The following is a 25,020-nucleotide window of genomic DNA, read 5'->3' as shown; positions in this document are numbered from 1 at the left end:
AATGGCACATGAAATTAAGTCCATTAGGGGAGCAGCATCGTAGCCTTTGAGGGCAAATTATACCACAGTACGGTTTGAAGGTGCTTACATCACATTTGGTCGAAACCTTTCTCAATCGAGCGTATTCAGCAGTTCGTCGTTTTTTATCAGCTTCTTATTGGCAACGGTTGTGATAATGATAAATGTTTATCAACTACACTTCGGCGCTGTGTAAACGGCCACTTTTAGAATGAACCGTAAGAAAATTAATCGCCAAAACGGTTGCCAATTCATCACGCTTAAGAGGGGTTGTTATTCCCAACGGCAAAATTGAAAAAGGTAAAAAAACAACTTCCCTTCTCACTAGCCCCTAGATAACCAAAACGAGCCTCTCTGTCCGTCAAAGATTCTCCAGTAGGAAAACAAGAGAAACGAGGAGTCCGAAAACAATCCTGGAAAATCCGAGTGATTTATTGTGTTCGCGGGGGGAACGGGGCTTTTAACGAGTAAATTAAAATTAAATACGAAATACGTGGCTTTTCCGGGTGGGTTTATTTTTTGCTGCGAACCACATTCTTTCGCATCAATTTTCTCGCTCATCGAAAGAAGTATTTCTTGCGATCCTTCGAAGATGGGTGAATTTATTTAGCGTATTTATTTACTCCGATAGCGAACCGTAAGGATGCAAACAATCGGCACTTTAAATTGAAGGATCATTACCATTGCCATTCGCATAAGTTCAAAGTAGGTCAACGTCCGTGTGATATGGAGCGGTTTTAGTTAACGATATCTGTTTATTTATCGTTTACGCACCAATCGTAATCTCTCAATGCACAAAAAATAGCTATAGCCTGTAGTATAATAAATGTATGTTATTTCGCGATGAACTTCATCGCTTGTTTGAAATTATTGATGTTTTTTTTTTCAACAAGAAAAAAAGTGTTGAGATCGAAAAACGGACAGAAAATGCGATTTGTGTTTTTGCCCATTTTCCAATTTCCGACTTCGCGATTTTACATCCAAATAGTTGGAAAAAGTTTGATTGAAACGATCCGGGTTCGGCCAAATTTCAGGCAGTCTCTCGATGGTCTTCCTCGAGCAGACGAAACACCATGGCGTGCGAAGGAAAGTGACGCGTGGAAATAAAAACCACCGCCCGGTAGAGTGGAAAAGTTCTCTGAGTGAAATCGCAACCGTACCGGGATCAGCGACGGGCTTAAGCTTCATCCGGGGAAATACCTCTCGACTGCCGCCAGCGCTCACCAATAACAATTGCACCATCTGCACCGATTGGGGATTGGAGCCTCTTCGCTCCTGTTCTCACATGCCACTGTTCGTTCACGCTTGCCGGGAAGATCTTGTTCTTTTTTTTTTTTTGCCTCTTCAGTCCACCCACAAAAAGTTTCAATCCCGACGATTGGAGATCGATGAAATGGATCCTTTGTGGAGGGGTGGAAAAAGTGAAAATGGTATGATGAAATTCTGACAAGCATGCAAAATCAATATTTCTACCAGACGCTTGGAGGACATCCTATGACGAGCGTGCTCGAATCGTTTCGTCACGGCATGAAGAGGGTGGCATTATGCTATGCCATGTGACGAAAGTGAGTCTGCTGCAGTGTTAAACTATCGGCTTCCATTTGTTTGGATTTCTAGTACAAATCACAATTCTACGTACACTGCTTGCTCGGCAAAGAGCGCAGCGTTCGTGTCGCCGTAGGCTGGGTTGGTACGGGAAGTAAACCTACGCTTTGGATGTGTTTGAAGATGAAGAAACGTTGCTCAGTTCTTGTTGGATATAATAACAATGACTAAGGAGATAGCTGTGTCGAGCAGATGGCTGAGTTCTTCAATAACAGAATCCTGGATTTGGAAAAGATCCTATGGAAAAGATTTGCAAAGGCGTTTACCATGCTCATTTAGAAAAGCATTTCTTTTATTTTTAATTTTAATGTTAATTAAATTTAGCGGTAATATCGAAATTTATTTTATACTCAATAGTTGCGTAGTAATTGAAAAAAATATTAACTTTTTGAATTGAAGCATAGTTGAAAAAAAAACTACCTTGCACTTTTTATAGATTGGCTCTCTATTTGCTTTTATTTTTTAACCATTGTTTGGCGAACAAAAAGCACACAATTAGCATACAGCGTAACTCGTGCTCTAATGCCTTTGCAGTCAAATTTGCTTTGGAAAACAAAAGAACGAAGTGTACTGCTTAGCTTAAATATGGTTCGTTTGCATGGTAAGCTCAGCGTAAGCTTTTGCAAAGCATAGGCTAATTACTTGTTGCACAATTCCATAAGTGGTGTATGGTTGTACGCGCTGAAATATACTTCTCCTAATTGCGAGTCGTTGCTCGATGTGCTCAGGTGCTGCCTACATGGCGACATAGCGAAATTTGCAAGCTAGGCGAATGAAACAACGAACAACATGTATGTTGCAAATTTCATCGTTAATGTTACGCAATTATCGCATGTGGTACAGTGGAGTAATGATGCCATTTTTGCATTGATTCCATGTGCTTGAAAACTGCTACCCTTGTACTTCATTCCAAATTAAAGAAGGTTAACATAAGAGCTTGTAAAGGCTAAAATATTTGCTTTCACCGCTTCATCGTTGTGGGTTTTATCGAGAATTTTACTCTTATACAAAACTGCGTACAAAATATGCAATGGGGCACTAGTAGATTGACTTAGATGCCTTGCGGCATACGATCCTACGCACATGGCGAATAATATCCACGGTATGTGAACATCCAAGATTGCTCGCTGTTAAAGGTTAACAATGGGCTTAGGCGTCGTTGGCTGCACACAACCCACATCCCACATCCCAACTGAAGCAACCGTTTAACGATAATTAATGTCGCAGGCAAAACGGGTGTATTTCGAGGCAAAAGTTCGCGAAAGACATGACTATTGATGGAGGTACTAATCACGATTCGGACAAAAGCGAATGTAAGAGCATGTTCGCTTGAAGGAAACAAGTATGCGTTCACAGCATGTAGTTCGTATCGTTGCGTTCGCCGACGGGTAAGTTGGCTCTGAAATTGGGGATATTTATTTGACGTCATGCATAGATGGTACTTTTCTTGTTTGTACCGAAAATGCGATGCTATTAAATGCACCGAAGCACATAGCATGGAAAGTAGTAGGTGGGTTTGCATGGAATGTATTGAAGAAGTGTGCTACGCATGTTGATTGGCATGTTATGAATTCCTTATTCGAAGTATGAATAATGAAATATGGTACATTATTAGGACAGTATTTGTATAAAATTTACATGTTTTAAGTACTTGCCTAACTAAGCAAGGCTTCTAAATTAAAATGAAGGTATTTTTCTGTCACAGGTTTGGTGGTTTTAAAATGTGATATTTATTATTATTACGCATAAACGCGCATAAGCCCTCAATAAATGCTTTTACATTTTTAATTAGCAAGCTTTGATGTTTATGCTTTTTTCATCCTCTTTAAAAGGTGTACCGAATATTATCTTTGTGTCGTTATGCTGCCATTGGAATGGAGACTTTTCGCGACTCAATTAAACCTCCCTGTGAGTTGCTGAATGGATTCAACTCCATTTGGAGGAGCGTATTATGTACACGGTAATCAATAAATAAGCATAATTGCTCGCATTAAGGTTGATGACGATCAACTTGCTTTTAAGTGGAGCACGGAATAACAATTCCTTAACCTTAAAAGGTGAAAGATTCGTGCCAAGGCGTTAAAGCATATTTGTCGTCGTAAGAAACTGAGACGGATAATGAAGTTATTAAATTGAATATAAGTATTTGGTTAAACATTTAAATTTTACTTTTTTCTCTGCATCTGTTTTGAATTTCTTTTGAACAGAATCATGCGATATCATGTTATTTGTGATACTCAGAATACGTAACAATCATTATTTTGGAATTGACTTTTCATTTGCTTATGGTTTTTATTACGTCACTGAACGAAAACTATGCATTTTATGTGTGTTTTTCTCTTGCCAATCTGAAATCATCTTAATGCAAATGTAAATTTCTCTTGCCGAATGGGTTCAGGCCTCATCGGTTGTGGGAAATGATTTTAAGCGTGTAAAGATTCGAAAATTATTCGTGTTGGAATGGCTGGTGCAATTCATGCATTCAAAAAGCATACGGATATGTGTTATTCTGGCCGAGCTACTCTCTTCGCATACATTTGCATACGTTTGGTTGCGAGTATTGACCGATTGGATATTCGGATTGGATCCCTCAAAAATCATTCCTACCCTGCTTCACCATTAGCAAAAGCTCGAAAATTGCTCGTCAGCCATTCAGTCATTGTAGGAATGCTATCAGATGCTAGCCAATTGGTTTTCGAAGAATTACACTCAAACTTTGCTGGAATTTGAAGAGCTGATAGATTTTTAATGGTTGATTACAAGCTATTTTAATTTCAAATAATTGTACCGAATGTAATCAATGCAGCTTTTGCAACAAGCGTAGATAAATATTATTACGTCAAATGATGCAACAGGATTCAAAAAGCGTCGCGTGTAATATTATTTGTCATGTTATTTACGAGAAAGCATCTCCAGTTTCTCTCTTCATAAAATTTTTCACAGATTGATAATGATAAATACTTATGTATTTATCTCTTATCTTTCGCATTTCTCCCTATTTATTATTTCTATCTATCGTGTATTTCTTTACGATGGTTTGTTGCGTCCCGAAGCTAACCGAATAGAAGATCCAATTATGAACTTTTGAAGTTCGAATATCCTACACTCGCCTGCCTACCGGCATGAAATCCAATTAGCTAGGACGGAACCCTTTACTTAAGAAGTACACCAAAGTTTAAGTTCTTTCTAATTCTTGTTATCCCTGGCGAAACGTAAATGACTGTACATTGGCGTTCGAAACTACACAAAACAACAATGAATAATTTCCATACAAAGCGTATTGTAATCAAATTTTGTTTTTCATCGCAAACGTTCATCTGTTGGTTTTGTATCACGCAAACCGCTTTTCAATTATAATTGAAGAAAAAAATTTAGGTTAACGCCGGCTGCTTGAAATAAACTTCTTTTTATGTGCAATTTCTTGGGAACTTTCGCAACTGGATCGTTTTAACTCACCGGATGCCGATCGAGTGTCAGATGGCGAACGCGTGTGTGTGTTTTCGTCGTGAAATAATTTATGGCAAAAATTTACACAGAACGATCGTAAAACTGCCGATTGCATACGTGCACATTTTTCACCGTTCAGGTTCATTCCTCACTCCAAGACGCTCGTGCTGCAGGAGCGTGTACCAGCATGTGCGACAATTGAAACGAAACGCGACGAAAAGAAGCTCAAACTTCGCCCACCCGGTGAAACTTTGTCCCAGGCGCGAAACTTTGCCTACCTTGTACCGCGAAACTTTGCCCCGTTCGCGCCTGGAGAAGCAATTCTTTTAAATTTTGACATCGGTTGAGCTGAGAGCACCACCGTTCTGAAACTGCCACCGTTCAAAAAACAAAAAAAAGAGAGATCGGTAGAAAATCATGTAATTGCGGCTATAATGCGAGGAAGTGGAAAAAAGGCTTGCTTATGGAAAAAAAGACGCTTGCCCCCGGAGTGTCTGCAGATTTTTTCTTACGAAACTTGTGAGGTTTTCTATGCGCATTTCTTCCAACTCGAGAACGTAGCAATCATTCGGAGGGATGCTGCAAAGTGTCTGGCAGCAATATGTTTGTTATGCGAAGAATCTTTGACCAGGCCGTGTATCGATTTAACCCCCTTTTCCAGAATGATTTATGACCTTTCATTACCGGTCGGTCGGAATATTGACCGTACCACCACGGGGACCTTCCAACGCCCATTGCGGCACGTTGTGTCAATGCCACCTCCTACCGAACGGCGAGAAATGTCTGATTGAATCTGGTGTTGTACGGTTGCCGGTGCACTTGGCGAGAGGAATTTCAAGCTTCGATGCCGTACGATATTTGGGTTCGATCGTCCGGGGCTTTTGCTCCAGCTCGATGTTCAATCAATCTCGATACGGACGATATCGTGCCAATAGTATCGATCTCCTAAATCATCAAATATGCAAAGGCTACAACATTCCACGCCTCAAGGGGGGAATTTCGGCGTGTTCGGTCGGTGGTGATGGTTTTGGATCGGCAAGGAACCGTTCTCTAAGCTGCTTCTCCGGTCTCTCTGTTCCAAATGGTTGACAAATAGTGGATGGCGCACGCTTTAGCCATGTGTGATTAGTGCGGCGAAGGAGATGGCATTCTGTTCTTCTTATCGGTCCGATCCTTCACCCGATGACACCTCCATCACAAGCGTTCACAGGGTTCGTTTCGTTCCAATGATGTTTGAATTTCAATGACGTTTTGAATATTTTAGATAATCTCCCGCAGTGGGTTAGTATCGAAAGGATGGTCGGTGGGCGTGCGTGCCCTAGAAAGCCTATGGTTTCGACCGGTAGGATTAAACACGGTCACATGGGCTGGTGCCTGATTAGTTTACCCTTTCTTCGGTTGACTGTTGCTTCGGGATTAAGTTCCTAAATTTGGGTTCCGGCTTTTCCGGGAGAACCGGCACCATAACGGGGGTCTTTATTGTGTTTTACTTCCGCATGCTTATATTGGAAAAGCATTTTCAGGGTTTGTGTAATTTCATATGTTGGCAGTTGAAAAGGCTGCTTTTTGATAAAACCGACGGGATAATTAAAGACGCATACCTTTTTTATGTTTCAAAGCGATGTTTCAAAGCGATACATAATCTGTGACGTGGTAATAACACAACAACGAACGCTGATGCTTTCAAATTAATCTATACAAGAAAATTGCTTTTTGTGCGCGTTGAAACGCCGATTGAAATATGAGTGAAATAATGCTAGCAAACTCTAGAATGATGCGCAAGGGAGCTTTTATCGAACCGACGAAATAGAACGGCATCAGGGAGATGAGAAAACCCCTTATCCGTGTAAGCTCCACTACCGTAGATAACGTAATCGCATTTGCTTGCCGACGAGTGCATCCCGTCAAGTGCACACATCGAACGTTGCAATCAGAATTTCAGTTTAGCTACTCGAATGAATGGTAACCTTGCATATGCATGCCCTCAAGGGGGCATGCTTTTATGCTGCTTGATTTCGGTTCCGTTGGTTTTTCATATAAACAGAACACTTACTGTGATTGCCTCTTTGCTTCCTATTCCTCTGTAAAATAAGGAAAAGATGTGCTTTTGGGTAAGAAGATGATCATAAATATCATAATAACCTTTTCAGACCAAAACTATAGCTTTGCTTAGTTTGTTTACCTTATGCTAAAATACCTGATAAATAGTAGAATAAGCCTCTGAGTAAGAAGCAAGTTTTTTTTTAACAAGCTTTGTTAGTACAGCATGATGGTGTAGTTTGTAAGATAAGATGTATAAATCTCACGTCTAACTTCTTGCCGTCCAGGAAGCCATGTTAACACATCACAAATTGCATTGTAATGGGGCGAAAGCGTGTACATGCTTCGCCTGCTAGCGGTTTCCCCAGTAATAGACAAAATTAGGACCAACGTACTTGGCCATGAACCATGGCGGCCATGTTTCGCGTAATCCATTAGGCATCCTGCCAACCAAAGCGCATCGCTCGTGTTCTCCCAAGCTTTTTTTTCGCCTCTACATCCCGTGGATCCCTGAGATGAAGCAGACGCGAGTGGATGTAAAATGTCATTGTCCGACCGAAGCACCCGGCGGTAGCCAGTTTCGACCCACTTTCCCGGAAAGCTGCTGCGAACCGAAAGTAAGCAAACCGTGCTTAACGCAACCGTGAGAACCGAATCGTGGAATCACAAAATTGAACTTCCCCGAACGGAGTGATCGATCCGATGGCGAACCATCCGTCGAAGGATGGCAACGTTTTATGTGATAAAAATATCCTCGTTATTGTCATGCTCCCGTGTGGAGTTCCGCTTTTGTACGGATGCCGCTAGGAAACAGTGAAACAATTGGCCTACTTTTTCCCGCAGAAAGCGCTTTCCCGAGGTCAAACGGATGCATCACAACACAGCAAGGGGGTGTGCGCGCTTTCTCGGGACGTCAGCCGGGCATAACCGAGGGTTGAAATTAGCGTCGTAAACCAGGCCAAAGACGCCCGGTTAGTGCCGCATTGGCCACGATCAAAGGGATGACGCGGGCGACCGGGCTCTCGGCGCCCTCTCGCAATCAAGTGCAGCGTTGCATTCTTTGGGTCACGTCCGAGAGCGTGCAACAACACACACGCACACACACGTACTGGGCTCGCATTGTGTTTCCCATCTACAAGGGAGGAGCGGTGGAAAAGAGTTCCGGTTCCGGTCACGGTTTGATGGCCCCAGATCAAGGATCATTCGTTTGCGCCCGAACAATAACATTATGCTTCAGAACCATGCAGCGCGTCATACACCGGGCCGTGACTTTTCCCCACCGAGGTCGACGGTAAGTTGGCCGCCACACTACAGGCAATTAAGGTGAGCAGTTATAGTTATTTCACCTTGGGCCTTTGGTACCGGCCGTTGCACGCTCCCGCCCATTGCCGTTTGGCAAAGGGTTGGGCGGTGGAACAAAAGTGCGCTTTGTTTGGGGCCCGGGCCTTTCATCGAGGATGGGATTTATCATGACCTCTAAGGGCCAGGAGGAAATTGCTTCGGCATTTTGCGACATTTCGGACCTGTGCTCGCCGTGTAGATGATGATGCCCATTTGGCAATTGTGTACGGCTTCGGATGCAGCCGGAGAAGGGGTCGTCTTATCACGCCGCTGAAGCGCTCCGGCTGTCACGAGCACGAGGTCTTCATTTGTCGGGCTCAAAATAGCTACCGAGCCGGAAAGCCGAGGGGCAGGCGAGTGATGGCGCACGGAGAGAAGTGTGCTTGAAATTGGACCATTATAGTAGCAGCAAGGGGCTCGTGATTGGATGGGGGTTGTTTTGGGCTGGGAAGCGCATCGAGAGGATCGAGAAAAATGGGGATGTGGACTTTTGTTTGCAGCTGGGGGAAAAACAACTGCCAAATGCAGAGGTTTTTATTTTTGTATTTTTTTTTCTTGAGGAGCCACAAATAAGGTACTCATAATGGGGTTGTCTCTTCGCTCATCACACTTGGACTTTGTGTGTGTGAAAAGAATGCTTGCAGCTTTTATTGCTAAAAAACAGAGGCTCTATATTTATGGCGACATTTTAAGATGGCTTTTTTTCTTTCTTTGTTGCAATTCTTTTATCGGATTCGATGTGAAAGTTTCGAGGAAAAAATGATCAAAAAGCAATATAAAACTCATTTCGACGCTCTTCTGGTGGCTTTGGTGTTGCGATACAAAAAAAAAACTTTATACGAAAAATCGATATCATTTCTGATCGGGGGAAAAAAACAAACTTTTATTACTTCTCCCAGATTACACGACGAAACAAAATTGAAATAAAAGTGTATGAACCCTCGTTATTCACCTCGACATTTGACCCCCTCTCCGGCTGCCGTACGGTGGTGGTGTGGTTTTTCCCACACACACACCCGGGTGAGAGGTGCTCGATGCTAATCTCGCCAACTGGATAGCATTACGTTCTGGGAATCGTGGTTCTGGGAATCCTGACTTACCAATATCCTGGCGCTGTTTTATGCGGCTTATCTCAGCTCACCGCCATCCCGGGACGGTTCACGAAGCGCGAAGGTCATCGCACGGTCTCGGTTCCGTCGTCATGAAGCCGGCTTTCTCGGAATTTTTCGAACCCGCCGGCTAATTCGGATTGTGGTCTGAATCAATTTTGCAATCGTGAGAACTTACAGCGGCACAAAGAAACAAAAAGAAAAACGCGAGCGAAATCCCATCGAAAGCATCCGAAAATGAACCTTGCCACCTTGCCGTGGCCGCGGTTTTCATTTCTTTCCCGAAAGAAGCATTAGCCGTAGTTTTACGAGGCGGAATTGGGTGGTTTTTTTTTTCTTCGGTTTTTTTGAATTTGAGATAATCTCAAGTTTATTTCTCAAATAAATAGCTTTAATGCTGCTACCCGCCGCCCACACGCCACAGGGTCTCGCATTCGCCTAAAGAGTGTGTTGGTTGGTTTTGTTCGTTAAAAATGTCTCGCTCTATACGCTGATGATGGGGAGGGTTTGAGCGGGGTGGGAGACTCGATAAGGGAGAGCGGGAGGGGGGGGACGTGTAATTGTGGGCTCCCTCCTCCCAATCTTATCTGAATCTAATGAAGTTCAAATGTACACGCGCGGGTCTTGTGTCCTTTTTTTTTGTTGCAAATCCGCTCTACTATGGTTACTATCGTTTCGTCCTCGCGCCTAAGTTTACTTCTGTTCCATCCGCCTTACCTTGTTTGACGTCATTTTGGGATTCGGGTGACATAAAATGGGTCTCACAAGGGCATTGCCAATGCTTCGAAGCAGACTCCCGAAATTGGGAGTCCCCTTTTCCTTGCCAGTGCACTTTTGAGCTTGGATGGTTTGGAATCGTGTTTGCCCACGTTTTTGGGGCGATTATGTGGTTGTGGGTTGTGCTCGAACTGAGAACGTCTCGCAATGGTTCAAAACAAATTCAAACGGGCGATATTAATAACAAGATTTACCTAACTCTCCTTCACTTCGCGTCCTAGCCGGATATGAGGGCCCTCCGTACTACCATCTCACCTCAACACACCACACTCACTGCGTTTAATATTCTGACAAAACATTTCACACACTTGGAAATCGATAAAAACGTCGCTTCCTTTCCAGCCGCTTCTTTCCCAATTGGTTTTTCACCGAGGTTTTCACCGGCTGCCCGTTTGTTTTCCCTCTTCAAAACTATCGATAACAAAACGATGAACTGCACACTCTACATGTTTGGACGCAACGCTACGATCGTGATATTTTATTACACAACTCCTACTCAAAGGGGGTGGAATCCCGTAAAACAAGTGGCTTTCTCGAGGCGTTTTATCGGGAAGGTATCATCCTTCTCACTGCTCCCGGCAAACTGCAACGAAAGTGTCTCGAGTCACTTCATCCTCGCACTCCGTTGCACTCGAGCGGCTCGAGCCGTGGAGCGGGATTTGAGATTTGTATACTGTGTTCGGTGTGATTTTATGCTGGGTTCCCTTTTCTTTTTCCAATGCCGCAACCGATTCCTTATCCTCTAAGAATTGTGTTCGGTGTCTCGTTGATTTGGCGTGCCCTGGCGTGTTTTAAGTTTCACGTCGTGGCATCATCACTTTTGTTCCACGTTTATTTTATTTTTCTTTTTCATCTGCTTTTGCCGCTTCAAACCTTCTCTTATTTCTATTTTTATGTGTTTTTTTCTTCTTCTCTTCACCCCTCTCGTGTTTTGCCTTGTTCCTCACTCTTTTCACAACGTTTGAACATGTACAACTGCTACCCCGTCCGTCGCATGGGGGCACCATTTTCCCGGCTCCAAATCGCCTGACATCGGCACAAACACACCTGCGGGCGCGTTTTCCGTTTCTCTCACCTTTCGTTCCACCGGGACGGCGGGGCATTACGCGGTGCACGAAATCGCCAAGGTGCCAAAGGGACGATCCGTTATCACCTGACACGGCGTCGGTGCCCGCAGGCCGGCAGGTCGCGAACGTGGACGAAAGACCGTCGTCCGTACCGTCGACGGGCGCGTGGTGTTGAACTCCATCCGCTGCCAGGACAGGGCCAGCATCAGCAGCACCAACATCGAGGCCAGTAGTTGCACGCCCCGGCGTTGATCTCTGGTGGCGGTCGTAGCGCAACCACGTTGCATCGCCGCGGGATGCTCTCCTGTGGGGTCCAGGGATCGTCGTCCAGGGATGGCACGGATCGAAAATGGGAAAAATAGAAGCGAGAAAAAGACGTTCGTTTTATTCTACTCTCGGCTCGGAGGAGGAGGAATAATGCAAAACAAATTTTGTGCCATCGCGTGGCTTGTTGGGTAACGAAAACGATAAGACGTTTGCCATGTCGATAAGGCAATAAACGGGGGCCACGATTTTTGCCTGGCTCTCTCGGTGCAAGCGCGTTGCATTGTAACTTTCCGACGTGTGGTGCGGTGCATTTCGAGAAGATAGGAAATTCGAATCGAGCGGTACATCAATCATCGGGCGAACAAAGCGCACGCCCCCATTTGGTCCCGCATCAAAGCGATCTCCATTACTGTTTGCGTTTGTTGTTGGGGTGTGTGTGTGTGTGTGTGTGTGTGATAAATGGGACACGGTGAGGAATGATCTCTTGTTGCGAATGCTAGCGAGGGCTTGGATCGAGAACGAAGCGATTCCATTGAGGTTTGCCTTTGAAAATGCAACAAAGAGCTTAACGGTTTGGTGTTCCGCATAATGCACAATTCTATGAAATGGATCCTGCGGGATCCTGTTAAATAAACTTCAAATTAGTAGCTTAAACATTGCGATAAATATTTTAAGAAATACGACTTGCAATGCTACTGTATATAAACTATAGCCAAAATCAGTTTGATGATCTTAAAAGCGTTTCCGTTGATTGTAAATACAATTCTTATTGGAATAGCCAACGGTAATTCTAAAATAAAGTTACAAACATGACATACAATTCCTCGCAATGAAATGCAATATTTCATATTTATGCACAATAAATTCGCAGAAGTTATGATTGGGCTAGTGCTGACGCTAGACGTGATTGGATTTATGTAAATTCTTCGAATGGAAATAAGTGGTTAGTTTGTGGCCAATCGGCGTTTCAGAAGTGTGCGGATGATTGATCAATATGCGAAACCGGACTCGATGCACTAATTGCTATATTTCTCGGAAGCTTTTTGGAAATTTTATCGAGGTTTGGATTGTCGATTCGGAAAATCGCTGTAACAAACTCATTGCATTTACATCACTACATCAGGCGTGAGTTTTCCTGTATTTCGATATTACAGAAAGCCGCTGAAAAAACATGCAATCCGTAACTGATAACTTGTTCCTTTTTTAATTGAAAAATTACACATGTTCCAACGTTTGTAACATTACCGTTATGATAATTTTAAAATTTAACATGCATTTGCATTGTTAATGTAGCACAACCAACAACCAAGCAGAGAGAACGTTGCACGTTTACGATTGTCTAAAGCTAATCTTATTGGCCAACGAACGATCGTCGTAAAAAAAAATCCCATCACACTGTAGTATTTGTATCCCGTTGACCTGCAGGAACCAACCAGGAAATCCTACATTTAACAGCAGCGGTGGGTGTAGTTTTCGCGTTGCGATAATACCCCAACCGTGCACCGGCCACCGCGGGCATTAGCGTGAACTGAAACGCACCGCAGCTTGGATATCAAAATCGTTCCACGAAGGTACGGCAAGGATTTACATCCCTCCCGTTCACCAGTGTCGCTTTCGCATGTGACCTGTTCGCACCGACCGGTAAGGTGGAGCAACATTTCCATAAACGAAACGGACCATTTAGCACTCGACGGTGTCACCGGAATCGGTGTTGGTTTGTGCGCGCCGGCAACGAAGCCAAGCCCACACCACGTGTCAGAATCCACCGATGCTGCCTAAATATGTATGCGCATGCAGTAACCACCGGGGGTTTCCTTCCACGAATGGTGCCGAGTTGCCGTTTTGTTGGTTTTTCTTTGCCTTTTTTTTTACATTTCCCTGCCCCTGCAGACCGGCATTTATTTGTACTGCACTGAAAGGGAGGGATTATTATATCATCATGTTATTTTTTCCCGCTCCCTCGTGTACCGCTTGGGTTCTTGCGAAAAACGGGCAGCAGAGTTCGCTCGTTGGAGGCGAATTCGTTCGTTGCTGCACCGCGGCGGGTGCTTCGCAGCGGGCACATCAGCACAATAAAGCTTCGCTTCACGACCCTTCGCGCGACCGCTTTTATTTGGCAGCAAAAGAGGGCCGAGTTCACTCTGCACGCCGGTGTATTTACTACAAAAGATATTATCCTCCTTTCAGCCGGTGCTCGAGATACAAGCATCTAAACAAGAGCCATCTTCAGGAGCTTCCTTTGCGTGAAAGTAGCACACGGGCACCGGGCAGAAAGTGCATTCTCTGGCTTTCACGGCTTAGGATGATGAATTTTCCCCGAGCTGCAAACGAATTTCTTAATAGCTTTTCGTCAGAATTTTTTATGCGCTCCGTTGTTTTTTTTCCCTGTAGCTTCCGGAGAAATGCCTTTGAGGGGGTTTGCATAAGCTGCGGCGGTCGTTAAAATAGAATTTTCTTGTTAATTTTACGCATGACGGTAAACCATCGCGCGCGCATTGCAGTGAAATATAGTGCTGGCACGCGGATTATGTAGACAATTTCATTCATCATCAACTCGGGAAAGCTTCGCTCCAACCACTTCAGCCATTGCGGTGCAAATCGTCGTAAATGCACATATGCATATGAACTCTCATGTAATACGATCAATGTATGCAAACCAAATCCGTCCGGGCGCGCAGTTTATTCATTTCGATTGACTAATTAAACACGCGTGTTCATGGTGGTTTTGGAATTTACTTATACTAATTTTGATCGGTTATCCCTCGCCCGAGAAGCTGCGTCCACATGGTAAAATCAACTATTCAATTTATCGAACACCCACCATCGCTCCATTAGCATTTCCAAAATTCATTTCATACCCCGTACGGTCAGTGTGGTTTGCCGTAAAATTTAGCAAAGTGTGCATTGGCGTGCGCATGCGAGGCCTTTAATTGCATATTCACCGAACGCTATTTATCTTTGTCGGTTGCGCAAACAAAATTTTCATCGAACGAATTAAATTGGAATTTCGGCCGTTTTTATTCCTTTGTTCGCTTGCGCAATTTAATTAACACTTCCCACCGAGCCAGGACGATTGCGCCGATGCGTTTTATTTACATCCACTACCGTCGGATGGCGGGCGAAATTGAAAGCGACATGCTGACTCTCGTGCAGAGGGCTTACCGTTTATCACATGCACCATAACGCTCGTTCCTTCTGCGGACGTCGGCAGACACGTGTAGTTGCCCGAATCGGACAGCTTGGCGTCGAGAATTTTCAGCCTGCGAAGAAAACAAAAAAGGAAACACGAAACAATGGGTACAATTGAATCGGATCAAGTTTTTCAGCCTCATTAGTTCATTCTGCCTTTGAACTTGGGCCGCTCGTATGAGCCGGTGCTGCAGGATCGGTGCTGAAAGGACACCACCGCAACCACTGGCTCATACGGACGACGAAACCGGATTAATTATGTGAAAGAGGGGATGCCGTGTCTGTGTGTCAATATAATCTCGTGTGTAAGCTAGCGTGCTCGTGCTCGAGTCTGACGCGTGATTAATCGTGAGGAAAGGGACGTGTTTAACGTTTCCCGAGCTATCGCACGCGTGCCAGAGCGATTAAAGTGTGAAAGAGGGTTGTTGGGTGGGTGCGAATCGCTTACCGTGACGTGAGAGCCTCGGTCCACTTCAGCTCGACCGATATTCGATGCGGATATGCTAATGAAGGATCGTTGGGATGCAACTCTATGGGCTGCACGAGGCTGGACCCTGCGTGAAGAAGAGAAGAAAAGGCGATAATGTAGCACAGTGAAACGTAATAACGTTATGACAACATCAAATTTCATATCGCGAAACAGATTCGTGCGTCGCTATGCGCTTGAATAAATGGCTGATAGCACGGTGGTTTCGAAAGCGAAATGCGAGCAATGATTATTAAAAATCAACACACGCCTGCCGGGGAGGAATCGCGCTCTCACCTCTGTACCAATATATTGTCCCTAGATCGTGTGGTCCCTGGCTAATTATACACGTCAGCGTCACCACGCTGCCCATTTTAACGTACAGATCCGTTGGTCCGAGGATGATAGCTTTCGCCTCTGCAATGTGGGATGAAAACGGATACGGTTGAAACAAGGCATGGGTAATATTTGGTTACCAAACACACACGCGGCTGCTCGTTGGTTCGTTATCCTTACCTACAACGTTCAGTCGAAACGCCATTGACATCTTTGGTTCCGTGTTCACCTGGCACTCGTATATGCCAGAGTCACGCTGTTGGGCGAATTTTATCTGCAACGTCCAGTTTTCTGCCTTCTCGGAACGTATCACCTATGCAGAGCAATCGTAATAAAGTCATTAAATAAGATGTTAGATGTTTTTAAGCCTAAAATATCTCACACAATCGTTTTCTGGTAGCCTGTAACCCCTTAAAATGCACAGCAAAACATACAATTTCGCATGGAAAAACATAAAATGCAACAAGGGAAAATGTTTGCACAGTTGTAATGATGATTATACGTTTTTTTTTGGTGAATCAGTGGAAGCCTTTCACTTATGGGTCACCAGCTCACCTCCATGTTTGGCAAAGCCAAACAGAACAATCTATACTCGTGACGATTGCACGGGTTAATAACACCAAAAACAACGGTTTCATGCACAGTGTTTGTTGCAAACAACGACGTCTAGCTAACGACGAGATACGATCGTTCATTTGCATGATGTTCCCAGAAATTAGAAATCAAACATACAGCACCCGCCGGGGCGTGTTTGCCTCGAGCTGTCACAACAAAACGAGAAGGTTCCCTAATGGGTTTTCTTGGTTCGTTTTTCTTTTATCATTTCGCTCGCTTTGAGCAGCTTTCACAAGCGTGTCAAATGAATCCAGCAGCAACCGTGCCGGAGCAGATGACGAGATGAAAGAGAGATATAAAAAACAATCGTGATCTGAAAGGCATGCAACATGCGGTAAAGCATTATCCTCTTACCCCATCGGTACGACCCACTCACCTGAAATCGCTCATCGGATGTGTAGACCGCGGTTCCGGCAGACAGGATGTGTAGATCTCGCTTCCGGATCCAGGAGACCTGTTGGCGCCGTGCAGCACGCCGTGGGTAGGTCGACCGAGTGATTGTTATGTCGATGCCCACGCAAATCCCAGGTTCGGGTCGATTGGAGGACGGATAAATTGAAATGGAAGTAAAGAGGAGGTAGCCAAAAAGAAAGAAAAAATAACGGACGGATAAAAGGAAAGCAAAATACACAAGTAGACTACCTAGCGTGTGGTACTTTTTTTTTCAACGGTGGCAAGGATCGTTTATTGAGTTTTATTTACACAGTCATGCGCGAATAAAAGCAAGCAAATGCAAATCACCACCGGAAAATGCTTGCTCTTCGCAGCGAGGTGTCGAGGGGCATCTGTCTAAACGATTCCCTCGACGGTCGTTCTAAAGCCCCACGTGGCAGCACACGAAACGGCGATGCTTTACTTGGAAGCGTGTGCCTATATGTGTAGGCTTGTGTGTGCTTCACACCAAACCGCAACAGATAAATACGCCGCTGATGATTGATGTGTTTATAAGAGTTGATAAATTTCGTCGAGCGCTTTCCCGGAGGGATGGATGCTCGAAATCGATGGCAGGATATGAAAGGAGATAATTTTTCCGAGCCGTTTCCACACGCCGGAATCAGCTCGATATGGTGCCAAAGGCATGCAATCAACTCGCGTATGATTAATTATTCACCCACTAGAGGGTCGCTGAAGGTGTTCAAGGTAGGTGTGAAGGTTCCATTTGCATTTGATTTTGCAAATGGGCGCGTGGGAAGTGTGTATGTGTTGACTAGTCGGCCTATGGCAAACAGATAACGAGATTTTACGGGTACGCCCTCGACCCGGTGATGATAAAGTGGTCGTTTTTTTATGTGCCAATGCCGTATTTAGACACGGGCCAACGCGATTTGCGTCTTCAAACGAACGGTGAGCGATAAAACGCAAGCGAGGAGAGCTTATGTAAAGCCAAATAAGGACGTCCCAGCCTTCAAAACAAGCTGTTGTTCGGGCACTAAACTGCGCCGGTCAGCACATTCGACATTCCGGCGCGGATGTTTGTTTAAAAACCAGCTCCCAATCCAATAAGCTACTCTCGCTAGAGAATCATCTACTCAAAGCTCCATCAAGAGCTCGCACAATATTTACGCTACGCTTTATTTTACTAATTCTACCATCGCCTTGATACGGCCAATTTTGATAAACAACGGTTAATTCACAAGTCTCTTCACCACGCCTCTCAGGCACATCGAACCTGCGAGACGATCCTGTAATCGTTATTTATTATCGTCCGACGTGATAAAGCGCCTAATCAGAAGATCAAATGAAGCGTGAAGAAAGGCACACTCACCGATTTGTCGCCCATCTGCTCGACCCGGCAGTTGATGAACGCGGTCTGGCCAACGCGGGTCGTTATGTTCCGAGGCACGTCGAAGTCGAAGTAAGGGTGGGGGGAGAATTTTTTGATTATTCTGTTTTCCTGCGGTGCTGGCAGATGATTAGCTACACCTGCGCCGTGTTTTGCGGAGGCGGTTTGGAAGAAAAATGAAATACACATTAGATACGCGAAAAGCGTCGTGCGCTGGCAGTAATGGTGAAAAATTGAAAGCAGAAGTAGGGGGAAAATAAAGCTTCCATGCAGCGCATCACACAGAACGGCCTCGAAGGACTCATCGGTAAACGGAAGGGGCTTTTGAGAAATTGGATTACGGAGGCGGAACCGGGGCCGGGCTCGGTGATGGTGCCAATAAATGTGCTCTGCGAATGACATGTGGAAAAGCGCGTTCAGATGATTGCCAAATGGATTCTATTATTCGCTTTTGAATTGATGCTAAACAGGACTTCCTGGTTTTTGGCCGAGGAAGCGATGGGTAAACGAGAAACACCTCCCCGACGGGTGTCCTATCGTGTTTTGGCAGGAAAATTTGCCAGATGTAATTGACATTTTGACATAGCACACGCAGCTTAGCCCAAGCCACCCGGTGTTGCGTTTCGGATTTAAGTATCACACGAACACTCAATTTTGGAAATCGAATAAACATGAAAAGTGGCGTTTATAAATAATGAATGTTTTTTTTTACAATTTTACACCAGAATTTTTGACTTCTCGACACTTGTGACATGGGAAGTATTATTGTACAGCATTTCGACACATTTGAAATTTCTTTCCGAAGCTAGCTAGCTTTACCGCGAAATCTGAAAGCCACTGAGAATAACAACTTTTTGATTAATCGTTCAAATCAATTCGATAAAATACAACCCCGGGTACGGTGCAGAAATGATTTACTTGAAAACTCCCGCCGAAACACACTCGTGCCCACAAGGATGGGAGGAAAACATGGGAGGAAATTTGTGCAAATTTAATTATCGACCATCGTGGCAAAATGCCAACCGCCTTTGGGGGTCATCGAAAAGGGGGCAATTTATGCTGGCGTGTTTTAGCTGAACGTCGAGCCAAATTGGGCACTTCGAGCCGTTGGTTTTTGGGGAGCAAAAGTTTATTGCTTCTGCAACTCGCATTCCAGCAGGGTAGTCCGAACATTTCCCTGTAGCAAGCCGGTGTTGTGGATATGGGGAAGAAATTATTCCGAGTACAGAACCGGAATAGTCGCCGGAGGTAGAACCATGAAATTCGTGCTAAAACAAGTGTAGCCTTTGCGTGCTTTGGGAAAGTTTGTAGAGCTATCATGTCGTGAGGGAACTGGAATATACATTAAAATAATGCTTGCTATAATGTGTTGACTTGTATGTCATTTTATCGTTTGGGAAAGGAGAAAATATTGTTCGGTAGAAAATATTCTCGAAAAAATACATTTGTTATTTTTTTTATGAGACGATTTTGTTATTGATCATTTATATATTGCATTCAACGATCATGTTGAATTTGATTTTCCAGAACAATTGCTATCAAAAAGTTCACATATCGACAAACATAATTGTGCTTGACGTATGTTTTTCTATCCTTGAGCAAATTGTGTCGCTACGACGACTTTAAACCCCTTCGGTATGAAAGCGAACCTACCCTTTAAGCACATAAGTCTCCCATTCGCTCTGTGCAACTTTCTTCGCCTGTGCTTATTATTCACCCAGGGTACCATATGCGATTGTAAGTCATGGCAGTGTCTACATTTTTTATTTCTTGTTGGTCGTAAAACAGTTAATAGGCAAACATAAATTGCAGCATCGTCGTGCATGTACGCGAGCGCGGTTAACGAGCAGAGTCAAATTCCGGGTACTGTTGGCTTTTTCCTGGAAAACCCCCATGAAAAACATGGCACACGCTTTCTGCATGTTTCGTATGGTGATGTTTTATTACGAGCGATGGTTGGTTGCCGCCGGTTAAGATGTTGGATTTGCTGCCACAGTTAGTAGGTTGTCCGGAGAACGTTATGTACCAATCGGATTTTATCGAAAATTACATGCAGCATCAGCTGAAATTTATTCCCAACACGCAGAAAAGTTTGCAAAAAAGTTCTCGTGAAAATATCAGTAAGACTATTACACATATCTAAACTTTATTGCTTAGGTTGAGTTAAAAAGTATGGTCACTGTAATATTTCAAGTCACGCCAATAATTCGATATATGTATGACAGTTGAAATAATCGTTTTCAAAATGACGAATATTGAAAAAAAGAACATACATATGAAATACAATTCCGGAAACATATACATATCCATAGAAAATAAGAATTGCAGTGCTATTTCATGTGGCAACTTGTAGGATTGCGGATCACTAAATAAAAGCAACGTATTCACCAATCAGAACGACAGCGAAAGTACAAGCACACGAATAAAAAAAGGCTCGCGTTGAAAGTACCCCACTGGTGGATGACGGCACTGATTAATAAACTAATTGATTAATTTTCCATGCCATTGCCCAGCGCCTCAGAGTCTCGATAACAGCATCAACCATCGCGCCCTCCGAATCAGCATCATTATGAAGATCGATAACTTTTAATTACCATTGACGATGGCAATCAGGGCCACCATCGCATTGATTCAGCTCCCCAATATCAACCAGCGATAAATGATACTCGGTGTGGCTTTCGTTTGATCAGATGGTTTTCGCTTTTAAAAACAAACATCACTGAAGAACTTTATCATCCTTCGGGACCTTCAATCTCCGGGATTCAAGAAGGATTCCAGGAGGAGCTATTGAATCGCATGAAGCGTAGTAAGAAGCGAACTATTTTATCGCGATTGAAATCATTCAGCTGCCAAATTCAGGCTATCGATGCTGAATGAATGAAAACTTTTGAATCGAAGATTTTACAACGCCACATCAAAAGTGCATGATGACGAAACTTTTGCCACGACTCGTACACCTTTTTGAGCGATGAACTGAAGCGAGATGCTTTCTGTTAGGATTAAATTCTTCACATTTCTAACGCGCAAATGGAATGTTTATTTTCCCTCAAAATCCCCCTATGGAGGAAGCACATAAGCCGCACGTTCAATGGCGCCCTTTGATGCCAGACATGCAGTAACTAATTTTCCTTGGAAACGATCCCACTCGTTTGCCGTGCGACACACCGACTAATAACAACAGTTACGTGTCACCGGCACGCGCGCTGCGTATATTTACGCCCAAGCGAAAAAGACCCGACACAACACCTTTCCTCTGTCCGCTCCGTGATCAAATATGCAAAATCCTCGTCAGACGGCGCTTGAGACGAAGCATGTTAATGCCCCGTGACGGATGGCTCTCGAGGCCGCCGGTAGTAGTATCCGGGGCAATAAATGCAGTAGCACCCCTGGTCGTGGCTGCGAAGGAGCTGTTTACTCACAGTCTGCCCTGCCACATGGCGGCCCGACTCGGGGCGAGGATTTGCTGCAGACGAAGCTCCCATTACCCCATCGCAGACGGGAACCGGGCTCGTTCTCGTTTTAACCAACGCCTGCCTCGACGACCGCCTTCTGATGGGCTTGAATGAAATGCACTCCTCCACGGGCTGAAGGATGTACTTTTGAGCTTTGGCACTTGCTTGCATATCCTGCCGCGCGACCCTTCCATGCTGGGAGGGCAACACCGGAGGAGGTGGGTTTGTTTGACCCGATGCTAGAATAACACTTCATTCTGAAGAGTGCTCACATCCGACAGGAGGGTTTGCTGCAGAAATTCCAGCAACCCGGAACGAGACATGGCCGGAATTTACGATGCAACGCTAGCTGGTGTGGCTAGCTGGTGCTGGTATTTTTCGTTTATTCTACAGTCTGTAGTGCCTTCTTCCTGGTCTGAGTGAGTGTCGCAGCGGTGTGACCCTTGCTGAAAGAGTTTTAAAACATGCCGAGAAATTTCCCCCCAACACGACGTCCGCATTGAATAGCGGTTGTGTCGTTTTCCAAGACGGGGGCATTAAAGTGCCGAAATCGATGGAAACCACCCCCTCCCGGCACCGGAAACTCGTTACGCTCGATTGGAACGCTGATTAGGACGTCAGATATTGTGTCCCGTCAAAGATGGGCGAACAGCTTTTGGGCTGTTGCGAAGCTAAGCGCGTTTAAGATGGCTCATCATGTCAAGATGAAAAGGAATTTAAGTCCCTCGCTTTGGTGGGCCCTCTCTGTGAAGGGCGTTCTGTCCTCGGATGGCTTGTTGAAAATAACCTTCGATTTCATGGAAGGCAGCTTAGGAATGAGCCTGAAAACAATACGTACATTTTGCTGCAAAGCTGAGAGAGCATTTGTGGCACGAATTTCATCAAGCAGAAAAGCTTGTAATGCTACAAAAATAATGAACTCGTTTAACGACGTAAATTGTTGAGTGGATACTTGTTTCAAGACGCATTATTTTCGCCATCATTTTCATGGATATTTTTATTCGTTTCTTACTATTGAAATGAAATTTAATTTCATGTACAGTGTGACTAGGTATTATTAAGCTTCGTAACGAAAATTAATTCAACGATTTGTTTCTAACTATCACATCACTCAAAAAACAAATGTGTTAGAATTAAATTGAGTGTTAAATACACTCAATATTGCATCGAATGTGTGTTTTGCAAACAAAAGAGCTTGATCAAACTGATGTTTTACTCCATGAGAATCACCAATAGAAATGTTCGTTTGATTTAATGCGTCGGGTTGTGCAAGCAGATTTGTTTTTAAAGGTGTGCCAATGGTCATTAAAAAATCATGTTGAATGGCGATGTTGCCAATGGCTGTTCTATGGTTATTGTGTACAGAATCGCATTAAATATTTCTAACATACACCAGCTCTCGCTTCAATACTTACCCATTGCGTTGTGATGATTGAAATGTAGATTGGCCAGTACAAATATTCCACCTACGATGATATACTGCATTTTTAACTTCGATTGGGCACTGTGCGAGCATTCATTGTAACAAGCTACACCGAAACACACACACACTCACACGCACACAAACACACTAGAAAGTGCGCACAAACAAACCCATTTATCAATGGGTCGCCTCTCACCGTGGCCTCACGATCGTGTGCAGTAATAATATTATCACCCTTCTCGCGTTCGGGAAATCGCGGGCGAAACGTAAGCCAGACTAACCTACACTCTTTTTATTTTTTTTTTGCCACACTGTCACAAAGCGGCACAAGGCGAAACCAGTAAAGGGCGACACAACCGATGCCGGTGCGGTTCACGTCGAAATGTCGGGCGTCTTTTTCCAGTTCCGCAGCCGGCTGGAAGCGCCTCCGAAATGGTCCTGAAAACAAAGAGAGCAAAAAAAAAGCCCCATCAGAACGCTGATCGTGAGGGCACGCAGTACGGGGTGAAAGATGCTGCGGAACATTATTTAATCATATCAAAGCGGCGCTAAACTAATAAATAACTTAAGGATGAAAGAAAAGCTCGCGTTTTCTCGCACCCATCCCAACTCGCCCATCATCATTCCGCCAGGCATTCCATTTCGGTGGAGGCTTTTGTGTAAACATGTTGTTTTGCAAGTGTTGCTGCTGGTGCCGAACGCGGCCACCGGGCGCGCACGGGTGCAGAATTAATCATTGTGACTCGCGAAAACTGCTGAATAAATTATGAAACACACTCCAACCGCCCGCCGGTGGTGAAAGCAGTCAGGTAAAAATCATACCGACAAGTGTTTACGACACGCTGCTGTGGGTGGTGAAAATGTGAATCTCCGCAGCACAAACAGGCAATCAAAGAAACCGGTTTCCAGCATGAATTAATCAGTGCATGCAAAGCACGGGTCGCGACTCGCATGATGGGGGCCTTTTTTTTATTATTTTTTGCTTATTTGATTGTTTCTTCGCTCCAATTTAAAACCGAAACCTCTGCGCAGTCTGGCGAAATGTCCTTGCAAACCGCCCCGGCGCTCCGCCATTGGTTTAGCAACTCCTTTCGGTTGCTTTTTCCTGCAGCGGTTTTGTGGTTGACGGTTGGGGTTTCTCTTCGGGATTATCGGTTTGCTAAGCAGCGGCCGGTAGCAGTTCTTTTCCGATTCGTTTCACGCAATTAGAGAACTTTTGCGCATAAACATAAAGCACCCTGAACAAACAGGCGCTTTGGGTACGCCCGTAGGGGGCACTAGCCCAGCCCGGGACATTCAAATCGTCCTGAACGAACGACTCTGTACTCGGCGAGTTTCCGAGTCTCTTTGGAAGTTGTTGTTGTTTTGTTGATCGTTTTTTTGTTGCTGCCCAAAAGCTCTGCATCTGCCACAGAGAGCAAGAGAGAGCAAGGAAAAAAATCATCCAAAACTACCCCAAAATCCAAATAAATACTGCTCAAGAACGCTCCCGGGGAGACAGAGGGACCGTTCCGTATTCTCGGAACGCCAGAAACGTTCGGACCACGCCACGGGGCCGAAGGCATCATTTGCACCTTATGACGACAGAAGCGATAAGCACGGCTCTAAATTAGTGCTTTTTATCGAGAACTTTCACCATCGCACTCGACCCAAAGTGGGCCCTTTTCCCCCTAGGGAAGAGAGTACCGGGCGTCCGTTCGACCGAGTGCGCGAGCTGTTCGATTTTGTTTCCCTGAAAACTCCGAGCGTTATCATTTCCTTCGAGCATAGACCGAGCCTCGCCACTGCTGGGTGGAAGCAATACTCGGAATAAGTTGTTGATTTTATCGCACGAATCGCAGCACCAGCTCAGGGATGGGCGCGTTCATTTGTCTACCGAATGTTTTGCTCATTTCCGATCCCGGGAGTTATATTTCTTTTCGCTCGAGCACACAGAGGAGGCCGCGTTTATGATGCCATTCTGTTGTTTTTTTTTGCCTCGCTTTTGAGTGGTGACTTTTCCGCCACGAGAAGCACACAGACGTTAGAAGTGGAAAACAACACAAAAGCACTGCATCGAAACGATGAGATACGGCCAAATTCTCC

The 25,020-nt window shown here is 44.6% G+C and overlaps 1 protein-coding gene across 1 annotated transcript; it reads right to left on the bottom strand.

Annotated features, from left to right (window-relative positions):
- Positions 1–9,890: 9,890 nt before the first annotated feature.
- LOC128727235 (zwei Ig domain protein zig-8-like) lies at positions 9,891–23,051 on the bottom strand. Its single transcript, XM_053821123.1, has 8 exons — positions 22,928–23,051; positions 18,043–18,200; positions 16,654–16,731; positions 15,843–15,975; positions 15,624–15,743; positions 15,309–15,414; positions 14,834–14,931; positions 9,891–11,708 (listed from the first exon to the last, which is right to left on the bottom strand). The coding sequence occupies exons 1-8, from the start codon at positions 22,995–22,997 to the stop codon at positions 11,440–11,442; spliced, it is 1,032 nt and encodes a 343-aa protein (XP_053677098.1). The 5' UTR covers positions 22,998–23,051; the 3' UTR covers positions 9,891–11,439.
- Positions 23,052–25,020: the final 1,969 nt, after the last annotated feature.

This window comes from Anopheles nili, chromosome 3 (assembly GCF_943737925.1).
Source record: "Anopheles nili chromosome 3, idAnoNiliSN_F5_01, whole genome shotgun sequence".
Taxonomy (NCBI): Eukaryota; Metazoa; Arthropoda; class Insecta; order Diptera; family Culicidae; genus Anopheles; species Anopheles nili.
The sequence above is the reverse complement of the archived record's forward strand: the minus strand, read 5'-3'. Positions and strand labels throughout refer to the sequence as shown.

Excerpts from the sequence above, each read along its gene's own strand:
- LOC128727235 (XM_053821123.1), bottom strand. The coding sequence starts at position 22,997 with ATGCAGTATATCATCGTAGGTGGAATATTTGTACTGGCCAATCTACAT. Across the intron at positions 18,201-22,927 it reads CAATCATCACAACGCAATGG|GTGTAGCTAATCATCTGCCA; the intron begins GTAAGTATTGAA and ends AACACGGCGCAG. Across the intron at positions 15,976-16,653 it reads CATCCGATGAGCGATTTCAG|GTGATACGTTCCGAGAAGGC; the intron begins GTGAGTGGGTCG and ends TGCTCTGCATAG.